Source organism: Chiroxiphia lanceolata, chromosome 23 (genome assembly GCF_009829145.1).
Source record: "Chiroxiphia lanceolata isolate bChiLan1 chromosome 23, bChiLan1.pri, whole genome shotgun sequence".
Lineage (NCBI taxonomy): Eukaryota > Metazoa > Chordata > Aves > Passeriformes > Pipridae > Chiroxiphia > Chiroxiphia lanceolata.
The window spans coordinates 2327315-2338227 of record NC_045659.1 but is presented as its reverse complement, the minus strand read 5'-3'; the positions used below and the strand labels follow the sequence as shown (position 1 = coordinate 2338227).

Genomic DNA, 10913 nt, shown 5'->3' with positions numbered 1-10913 from the left:
TGTCCATCCTTCCCTCGAACAGGAATTAACTTCTAAAGGAATTAAAAGGAGGAGGAGGCTGCTGAAGGGGTCCTCAGGGGTATCTTTTTATAGCTGCTGGCTGCCCCCTCCTCTCCCTTTTCCACTCTGTGTGGTATCCTTCCCCACTGGTTCTGTCCTTTTCTGCCTGCCAGGCATTGATTTGTTCCCGTGTTGTTCTAATGGAGCTTGAAATCAACGTGACTTTGTTGTTGGTTGTTGTCATTGTTGTTCACATCTTTGTTTGGGGTTCAGCATCCTCGCAGAGGCCAGGGCAGCTCGGGAGCCGGCGTTAGCAGGCTAAATACCTCCTTAGCAAAGGATCCACAAAGGCTGTGTCTGTGTCCACATAATAAAGGCTGTTACAAAGAGCAGCAAACCGCTGCCTTCCCTCCTCCGGCTCACCAGCCCTTGTGCTGGCTCTGAATCCCCTCGCTTATCAGTACACACAGAGGGTGTCCAGAACAAGCTCCTTCTTTCAGCAGGCCCCGTGAAAAACGCTGGAGCAGCTACACCCGAGGCGTAGAGGAGGAAACGCTGTAGTATCTACACCCCAGGCACCGGGGAGGGTAAATTTAGATCCCCCCGCGATGGCCGTGTCTATTCGTGGCGGGTATTTCTGTGTGTTGTATCTGGTAGGTGGGCACCTGGCACTGACAGAGGCACGGCCCCGAAGGGGATCCAGGAACAAGCCTCAAGTCCACAAAACCCGGGGCGCTGAGGCAGGAGCACCTCGGGAAACCCACAGAGAGGCGCCCCTGGGCCGCGAGATGCGCCCGGACACGGCGAACAAAGCCCAGCTGCCACCACAGCCGCCAACATCTGCCAACAGCTGGAGGGGGCGGGAGCCGCGGGGGGCGGGGGGCGAGCCCGGCCACCCCTCCCTGCCCTTTTTTCCCGCATCCCCGCATCCCTGCAAAGGGTTAAGGCTGCGCCCTCCTTCCGCCGAGCGCTGACATCACGCGGGAGAGGCTCCGCCCGCGGGCCGTGCGTGTGTTCTCCGTGTGTGCGAGTGCGAGAGCGGCCCCGCCGAGCCCCGCCAGCCCAGCCCGGGCACCCGCGCCCCCCGCCCCGCGGCCGGCCCGGCCCCCGCGCCCCCCGCCCGGCCATGGAGCACCGCAGCGAGCCCCGCATCCCCCTGTGAGCCCCGCCGGGCCCCCCCGGCGCCCCGCGCAGGGCAAGGGCAGCGGGCGGGGGCTGCCGAAGAGCCCGGAGCCACGGGAACCGCCGCAGCCCGCGGAGGGCTCTGCCTCGCCGCTCTTTATTTGTTTTGCCTCCCTTTTTTTTCTTTCTTCTTCCTTTTTTTTTTTTTAATTTTTTTTTTTTTTTAAATAGCATTTTTTTCCCCCGTCCCCTCCCCTCCCTTTCTCACTGTGCTGCCCCGCGGATGTGCGGAGCTCCCCCCCCGGAGCCCTCCCGCCCTCCCGCCGCCTCTTTGTCCTCCCGCACCCACCTACGTTTTTTTATATTTTAATATTTTTTATTTTATTTTTTTTTTTTTTTTGCAACCAGACCTGAGCATCACCGCGGGGCGGGGAGGGTTGGGGCGGGGGGGGGGGTACCCCGCGGGGCTGCTGCCAAGACCGACCCCTTTGCCCATCGCTCCTAAGGAACTCTCATGGCTTCACGGCTGCAGACAAGTTGCCGTGCATCGTGGTGGACTATCGGAGTTTGCATCCTGGCGGCCGCGCTCCTCCCAGGTGAGACGGTCCCCCCGGGGGGCGGTGGGCTCCGCCGGGGCTCCGTGGGGATGGGGGACAGCCCCGGAGGGGGGATGCGGGGTGCCCGTGGGGGAAAGGGGTGCGGGGAAGGGCGGCACCGGCGTTTTTGGGGTGCGCGCCCGGGTCTGGAGCAGGTGTGGGAGCATCTGTGCGAGGGTGGGCGAGGGTCGGGGCCGGTGGGAGCCCCAGCTCGGCTCGGAACAACACGCCCGTTTGTTTGGGAAGCAGCTGCAGGCAGCGGGCTGCGGAGCCCGGGGAGCTGAGGCCGTTTGTTTGCTTTTTTGGATCGAGCGGCGTCTGGCGAGGCGCGGCAGCCAGGCTTCCCGGGAAAGGCGGCCACGAGGCAGGGCACGGAGCGCAGATGTTCCGGGAGGAGCGATGGAGGGTTTCAGCTCTCCAGCATCCCCGAAATCCCCCCGCTCCCCTTCGCACACACACTTCCCACGGGCTCCTTTCGCGGAGGGGCTGGACCGCTCCCAGGTTTCGGAGCTTCCTTTCGCTGCTTTTGCGCTTGGCTGCCTGACGGCACCTTATTCATCGCTTTGGTTCCGATCCATCCCTTTGGTTCCGATCCATCCCTTTGGTTCCGATCCATCCCCTTGGTTCCGATCCATCCCCTTGGTTCCGATCCATCCCTGGAAAGGAGGAGATGGGCAGAGCTGTGGATCGGCTGCTCCCCAGCTCCTTGGACCCAGCCGGGCGGTGGCAGAACAGCCCGTGTGTCCCTTCCCCGGGCTCGGTGCTGCCCTGGGCTCCAGCACAGCTCTGGGAAGCGGGAGAGTGACCCACTTTGGGAAGTGCCCTGCGGGGACTCATTTATTCTGCTCCAGTGCAGAGTGGGTTAATGCCATCCTGGAGGGCTTTCCGGAGTCGGAGCCATGGAAAAGGGATCGGCAGTCTGGGTTTACAGTTTGTGAATGAGCCGGGAGATGCAAATAGAGCCGGTGGTTGCCTTTTTGGGACTAGGCTGCTGGTGGCTGGGGCGGGAGTGCTGGCAGCGGGCACATGTGCCACCCCGGGTCGGCATCCAGCCTTCTGCAGGGGTGAGAGGCAGCCTGTGCCTGCAGCAGGAGTGGGATCTGCAGCTGGAGAGAAGTTGCAGGGAAGGCAGGGTGGAATTGCCTCCACTCCTGCTCTGTTTGGGCTGGGGCTGCGTCTGAGAAGAGCAGCCAGGCTGGCTTGGGCTGTGACTCTTGAGACGTGGCTGCAGATAGCAAGGTCTGAGCCAAAGGACGGGCCATCAGGGGAAATGCCAGGGCCCAGAGTTTCCTGGTGCTGGCAAAGATTGATGATAACACCCAGAGCAGGGGAGATAACAGGGCACAGTGACTGGATGGTCTGGCTAAAATGGATGAGGACAGAGGTGAAATGGGAGGAGGGGGATGGTCCAGTAACCAGGGGGACTGTGAGAGAGAAAAGGTTAAGAAGGTGATGAGAAACCAGGGCTGGGTATGGCTCTGTATTCCCAGGACAAAGGGATCTGCTGTGCATTGCAAAAAGAGGTGAGGGAAGGGACAGCCTCGGGCTCCCTGCACTCCCTGTGCTGCCAGGCAGGTGCCTGGCTGGGCTCTGGCTCCTCACAAGATGTCTCAGAACTTTCCATGCCATTCTTCACCTGGTCTTCCTTCCTTCTATCCTTCCACCTGGCAGCCCCATGCAGGAAACCCTCCCCACAACCCCCGGGAAAGGCACAGGAGGTGGAGTAATGCTGTGGTGACTGAGCCGGGCAAACCAAAAGGGATTTATGCTCCCCCCAGTCCCTCTAGGAATTGCTCTCACCAAGGAGACACACCGTGACCCTGACTCAGCCTGGCATCTCACCTTGTCCTGCCAAGAGAGACTTTTTTTCCCCTCCACTCATCCCATTTTTGGCTGTTCCCAAGGCTTTGCTGCCAGCAGTGGAGCGGGCTCATCTCCTGCCACTGCAGTAGCGTGGTAGTTTGTCTTGCACTGTCCCGCTGACAGCTCTGCCAGGATCAGCCAGTGGTGCATCTAGTGGTGCCTTGCCAAGCCAAGGGGACAGCCAGCTCCGCAGTGTTCCAGGAGGATAATCCTTCCCAAACCCTGGCTGGGATCCCCAGTGCCCTGCAGCCTGTGTGGGCGACACTCTCGGCCGGACCAGTTTGGTGGTGGTGGTGGGTGCACCACAGCTGCAGGAACGTCTGAGCCCGTGTTACACATTCATTCATTCATTTCTTTACTTGGTTTGGGTTCGTTTTGGGTGGGCTGGGGATGGATCCAGAGCTGCAGGGAAGGACCAGCACAGTGCCGTGCTCGGTGCTGCACACAGACACAGCAGACTGGCAGTCCTTGCTGGACCCCAGGTCTGGGTGCCTTTATCAGGCAGGTAATTCCTCAAGTTCAAGTGCATTGTGCCAATTTCAGCTGAGGAGATATTTATATATTTATATATTTATATATTTATATATTTTTATATTTTTATATTTTTATATTTTTATATTTTTATATTTTTATATATATATCTAAAACAAGCCATACGTAAGCTTTGAATGCAGACGAGCTTGCTTTTCAATGAGGGGGTAGGGGAACTCAGGATCCGCTACTCTAAATGAATAGGAGCTGTGGAATTGTTGGCAAATGTGGTTTTCTCAACCTCCAAGAAGGATGAGAGGAAAGCAGGAGGCACTGCTTGCTTTCTGGGAAACCTTTCATGTCCGTCTGATCGATGCCGTTTCATTCTGTTCCCATCCACGTCCGCTGCCTCCCCCTTCACATAATGTTAGCTTTTTTTTTTTTTTCCCCCCCCGATAAGGAAATAAAAGTTCCCTGCTGTAAAAGCCGTACGGAGGCTCTTATAAAAATCTGCTTTACAAATTATCTTTAACGCGATCGGTTCAATCGCCCAGAACGGATTCAGTTCGTGGCTCCTGCAGCCTTCGGTGCACATCTGCCCATCCATTTGGAACCAGGTATCAACTCACGCTACATTAGGGCTTCCAGATACTGATACCAACAGGGGCTCCTGCAAAGCCCTGGGGGAAGGGCAGGAGGGTTCCACTGCAGAGTTGAAGAACACTCGCAGTTAAATTTATGCTTTACAAGTTTTAACAGTCTGTCTGTTTAATCCCTGCCCTGAAACTCGTACGGCTTGAGGTGCAGCCACCCAGAGCAGAGGCTTCATCCTGTGCTGGGTCCTGCGTCTGCACATCTGGGCCTCTGTTTCCAAGTGCTCCCCTCTGTCTGGGGACAAATTCCTGTCTGCTGTCGCTGGGCTGCCTCCTGGGCTCCCAGAGGGGCCTGTGAACACTTTGCAAAGTGCTTTGAGATGCTCTGCAGGGGAGAGCTGCAGAGGTGGCTGAAGCTTTGACACGCTGTTTTTCCATCAAAAGCAGCGTTGCCTGAGCTGTAGTGACCTGGAGGGCTGAGGTCAAGCTTGGCTGCAGCTGGAGGGAGGGTTCGTTTTTGGCGAGGTACAACAGCTCTCTGGAGTGCTGGGAATAGTCAAAGTGTGTCACTGCAGGATCTGGTCCATCTTGTGCTTTACAGAGCTGCTTTAATATCCCACAGCAGCTTCCAAAACACACACAGAAAAAAAAAACAAACCCAGTTGCCAGAGTCTTGTTCAGCCTTTGGTTTGAGTTCTTGTTATTATTTTTTGATTTCTCCCCGCCTGTCTGCTCCGAAAACTCAGAAACGACAGCATGGGGCTATTTCAGGAAGGCAAAGCGTGTCTTTTGCTGGTGTTTTCTCGTTAAACCTGGCTCTCTGCAGCCCAACCGACCCGTCGGGTTTTGCCCCGGTGTGCTGAGCTCATGGGTGTGTGGGTGAGGCGACAGGCTGTGTGAGAGCCAGCTCAGCCCACGAGCAGGAGGGCGTCTGCCCCGTGGCCAGGGCCAGGGCTGGCCCTGCTTGCTGCTGTTTGCTCTCTGAACCAGCAGAGTTAATCAGGCACGAGCTGCCAGCCCCGGTGCACATGGAGCCGTCGGCAAAGAGACCGCAGGGGCACCCCCACATCCAGCAGCACATCCAGAGGGTGCTGGGAAGGAGCCTGTGGCTGACAGGATGCGGGTGCTGGCAGAGCCTGGCGCTGCAGCTGGACCAGCCACAAAGCCCAGCTTAAAGGGTGGCACCAGAAGGATCCTTTGGGCACCTGAATCACCAAGGGAACCAGAAGAGCCGGTTGTCCTGCCCTGCTTCCCAGGCCTGCTCTTCCACGGGCACCTCTGGCCCTCTGCTAGTGCCACCGAGGCTGGGGACAGCCTGGGGGGAGAGCAGTGAGTGGCCACCACCAGCCAGGGGAAGGCTCTTTGCCCTTCTGCAGTGCCCCGAGGGGTTACACAGGAATGGTGGGGCAGCACCAGGGCAAAATGATTTTTTAATCACTGGCTCCCGGAATGGTTTGGGTTGGAAGGGACCTTAAAGATCATCTCCTTCCAACCCCCCTGCCAAGGACAGGGACACCTCCCACTAGACCAGCTGGCTCAAAGGCAAGTTTTTTTGGAAGAGCAGGAGCCAGGCTGCCTGTGGGTGCTGCTAGGATGAGTTGGTCAGTCCTCATGTGGATGGCCACAGCCCTCAGGGCTGCTGAGAGAGGCTTTGCCTCTTGCAACATCATTGCTCGAGGTGGTGGTGGCTCTTGCTCAGTGCCTTTCTCAGCCCAGCCAGGCTTATCAGTGCAAAAAGCAGAAGAAACAAATGAGGGAGGGACAAAGGTACTCCAGTCTCACAGCCCCCAGAGATCCTGCTTCCTCAAATACGTCAGATTAAATCAGGGCAGCCCTGATGAAGGGTGAGCTGGTGCCGCCAGCCACGGGAGCTGGGACCCAGTTTGCACTGGAGACACTCATTGTGTTAATTACCAGAGCTCAGCCATCCCAGCACGGAGAATTCCACATCCAGGGCTCCCTAACCCACATTAGTGTGCCAGGTGAAAATTTGTTTAACTAAGGAGGGAAACCTCTGGTGATACATCCTCCTGCTTTCCTGCTGGCTGCTGTTAAGCCACAGATATTCTCCTGGGTGTACAGTTTTGTTTGCTTCTCCTGGAGAAGGTTTAGTCCAGACTAGATGGATGCACACACTCAGGTACCCTCCCAGCCGGGTTTCCAAGGGGAACCCCCTCTTCCCATAGCGGAATAAAATGCAGAAGTATCACTCATGGGAGGAAGGACAGTTTCCCCTCAGTCTGTGACTGAGAGCCCGTGGCAGCCAGGCAGTCACCTCCCTGTCCTTCCCCTGTGCCCCCACGCTGGGTTTAAAGTCCTGCATTTCCAACCCCATTTCTGTCACACGGAGAGACGGGAAGCGAAACTTGCAGGTTCAAGGGCTGCCCTTCCCAGCACTGTGTTATTTTATCTGCCCTGTGCTGTCACTTCTGCGTGTCCCAGGCTCCAAGGGCACCCCAGGGACACGTGGGGAGTTTAACACCTGCTCCCCATCCCGTGTTCCTCCCTGTCTGGGGGCTGGTGCAGCCGTTTGCACACTCTGGCTTCAGCAAAGCTGCGGCAGCTCTCGGCTCTGCTGCAGTCCCAAGGCAGACAAACAGCAGCTACTGGGCACAGGAGGAGGAGAGAGCTTCAGTCTCTTGCTGTTCCCCAGCCTGGGAGGACAGGAGGTCCCAGACTGGGGAGGCTCAGGGGAAATCTGGCTCAGTGGTCCCTGCTCCCTTCAGCGTCCCTGTGGGGTGCTGGGGATGGGTGAGGAGGAACGGACCCAAGTTGATGAACCATCTCTTCTCCATTCCCCCACCATAAAGCAGTCCCTGCAGGAGGTTTATAATCCTCCTTTGACATTATTTGGAGTGATGCAAGAGGGAAGCCTTTCTAAGCACTGTCTACCCAACTCTGCCTCTGTCCCTCGCTCTGCTCCTGGCTCTGAGCCAGACCAGTTGGGGACTGGTGTAGGCACTGCTTTCCATCCCCATTCAGCCCACAGGCGGGCAGGGAGAAGAGCATAAGAGAGGCAGGATCAGTGTGGCTCTCCTCCCTGGAAGTTAAAACCCAGGGATGGGGTTTTCTGTTCCCCATCCCAGCCGATTTTCCCTGCTAGCTGCGGGAAACAGCAAAGTGGCTCCATCTGCTCCCAACCATGCAGGGATGCTACAGCTGCAGAACAGGACCTGCAAATCACATCCCTGCCTCGGAGCAGCGGCAGGCACCAGATGGACCACCTGGCTAGGAGACAGCAGGTACTCCCAAGCCTGGTTAGTCAAGAGGACTCAGCCTCCATCTCTCTTCTCAGCACTTCTCTCTCTACCTGGGGAAATGCTGTCATCAGGCTGAGCTGGAGTCCATTTTTCTTTTCTCGTGGAGGATCCATTCCTCCCCTCCCCGTGCTAGAGCGAGGCATCCAGAGGCTTGTCCAGGAGTGACAGGGTGTCCATGCAGCTCCCAGCCAGTGGCCAACATCCAGCCTTTCTGCTCTGGTGACGGGAGAGAGCCCTTCCCAGCACAAAGGCCTGTCTGTGCAGGAGCTGAGGGGGCTGGAATGAAGTGCTGAGTGGCCACCTGAGAGCAGAACCAGCTTTGTTCTCTGTGTGAGGCTACAGAGAGGCTACTGCAGTGGAGGGTCTGGAGCCACATCCCATGGACCCAGTGGGGATGCTGCATTTCAGCTGGTATCTGCCTTTTGCACTGAGGATCTCACACGTGGCAAAAGCAGGTTTCATTTCTTATCCCCTGGCAGGAGACCCTCTGGACTGAGGGGATGCTGCTGGAGGAGCTTTTCACTGACCATTCTCACTGTCCCTAGGAAAGACAGCCCAAGGGGACAGTTTGGGGGCAGGGTTCTGGCTGTGGGCTCAGGGTCTGATGGTGATGTGTAGAAGAGGCTGATGTGACTCAAGAGCTCAAGCAGAGGCCTGTAATTAGAGGTTGTTGTGCTGAGTGTCCTGACAAAGCCAGGGGTTACAAACGGTCTGTGACGGGCAGAAGTCATAGACCCAGGGGAGAGTTTAATCTGATGAGCAGGGTTTACTGGGAGGCACATACAGAGGGCTGGAGAGTTGAGGAGGAAGGTCAGGGTTTCTGTCTTTCCCTGATTTCTGTGTAGAACAGCTTTATACAGCGTGGTTATGTTGGTCTGTGTGAGGAACTGTGGCACTCAGGGCAGGGGAGAGCAGCAAGGGAGCAATGAACCCTTGGCCTGTCCTTGAATAGCCCAAAGAAATGAGCCAGCTCAGCTCAGAATCCTGTGACAGAGGAGTTATCAGTTTTGGGGAGTCATAACTCACCCCTCGCCCAAACCCACAGCCCTGAGGGAGGTTCCCCCTGCCTTGAAACATCTCCTCGTTCTCCCACTGAACTGGGACTAGAAATAACACCATACAAAGCCTGCAGCCAGGAGGACAGTGTTTTCACTGGAGAATTAAAGCTGCATCGAGCTATGGCTACTTTTTTCTTAGGAAGAGGCATCTAATGGGCTTTACTCTTTGACTTTTCTTGGGCAGGATAATCAGCAGAGACCCCTTGTAGGCAAAGCCCAGAGTCACATTCCTACCAGTGCTGATGGCCTTCCTAGCCTGGGGGTGCCAAAACTGGAGGAAATGTTAAGGACAGATAATCAAGGTCAATTTAGGAGCTCTAAGAATATCTTCTCCGTTCTGGAGAGGTTGTATTTCCTTGCTGCTCTTGCCTGTCACCTCCCTTAGCCAAGGCCTGTGCCATGTGGGAAGCAGTGCTGTTTTAAGAGCTGCAGCAGAAGGCAGCAGCGAGTGATTTTGGTGGTGCACAGCAGAGACAACTACACAGGCTGTTCATCCCTGGGCCTGTTTGTGCTCTTCCCCTTGCCAGCTGCACCAGCACTGGCTGGGGACCGTGCTGGAGGAAGGGATGTCTCTGGATATGGGGGAGAACCAAGGCTGTGCCCATTTATGGCCGCGAAGGATCGGGGATGTGTTGCATAGCAGCATCCTTGCCATGCTGTGATGATTTCCATCAGCTACCAGTTTCCATTGGATACAGGACCCCTCTTGGCTCTCCAGCAGTGCTGCTGGGTGCTCTCAGTCTGAGCACTGCACCCCACAGCCGGGCAGGATGGGAGGTTTTGCTCGGGAAGGGTGAGTTCACTTTGTGCCCCAAGGGGCTGAAGAAAGGGCAGTGTCAGACCCCCTTCCTGCAGGGCAGGAGGGCTGGGTCAGCCCCCCAGTGCCTGTGTGCTGAGCTGGGCTGGTGTGGGACCAGGAGAGACCAGGAGCAACGTGTGTGTGAGTTTTGTGAAGAGACTTTTACTAGTGATGGGGCTGAGCTTTGCCAAACTTATCCCATGCTCGGGTTCAGGGAAGGTGGGGGAGGGCTTATTGGGATCATTCCCCGCAGAGGGAGTGATTACAGCGGGCTCTGATCTTCAGAGGCAGCTTGTTTGGGGATTTGCTCGGTGCTGTGATGCCTGATGGGTGTGCTCGTGAATCCCTTTGATAGGAGCTGAATAGGATCCTTTTGGGAGGATGGCAGCAGTCCTGGCAAGGGGTGGGAGGGATGGGAGGGAGAGAGGCTTGCACAGAGCACAGCTTTGTGAAAGGGGGAATGTTCTCCGTGCCTGGGAACCCAGCAGGGAATGAGGAGCAGGACTGAGTTTGGCAGGAGGAGGGATGCAGTGGTTGCAGGGGAGGGCAGTTCCCTGGCAGTTCATCTTTGGGGTCCTCCAGGAGAGCCAGGATGAGAACTCTCACCTCAGTGCACCTCCCGTGGCAGAGCTGCCCTGCAGCCTCATCCAACTCCTCATCAGTCAGCTGTTGGCAACATTTCCTAGATGACCACCAAAAAAACCCATCCCACCCTGCACAGGGAAGGAACCATGGACCAACTAGAGGATGGCAAAGTATCAGAAAGGAAAACTGGCCTGGAGATCCTGCAGCAGGTGGTGGATGGATCCCCTGCCCCAAAGGTGTCCTTGGCACATCAGGGACACGCCGCTCCAGTGGCCAGAACACCTCGTGGGCTCTGCCCTGGCTCTGACTGCAGTGCCATGTCCTTCAGTTGACACCCTCCCTGTGTCCTGGTGCCCATCCCTGCTGTGCCTGGCTCCTGGCCCGGCAAACCAGCCTGCTGCTCCCGTGAGGGTGCTGCTGTGCTGAGCCACGTCGGCCCAACTCCCATGGGACGTTATCCCAGACACCAAGCGAGCAGGGACAGTGCAGGAGTCGATTTGCATTTGCTGCTGGTTCAGTCGGGAAGGAACCTTTATCCCCTGACTCCCCCAGTCCTTCTGGGAATT

The 10913-nt window shown here is 56.9% G+C and overlaps 1 protein-coding gene across 4 annotated transcripts in view; it reads left to right on the top strand.

Moving 5' to 3' along the window:
• The first annotated feature begins 1119 nt into the window (after positions 1-1119).
• The window catches only part of NECTIN1 (nectin cell adhesion molecule 1), a 97219-nt gene continuing 87425 nt past the window's right edge, over positions 1120-10913 (top strand). For all 4 annotated transcript variants that reach the window (XR_004360731.1, XM_032709531.1, XM_032709533.1 and 1 more), the window contains exon 1: positions 1120-1718. Coding sequence is in view for 3 of the 4 variants with exons in the window: in XM_032709531.1 (XP_032565422.1) it covers positions 1637-1718 (82 nt within the window). In the remaining variant the exon portion in view is untranslated. The remainder of the gene's footprint in view (positions 1719-10913) is intronic.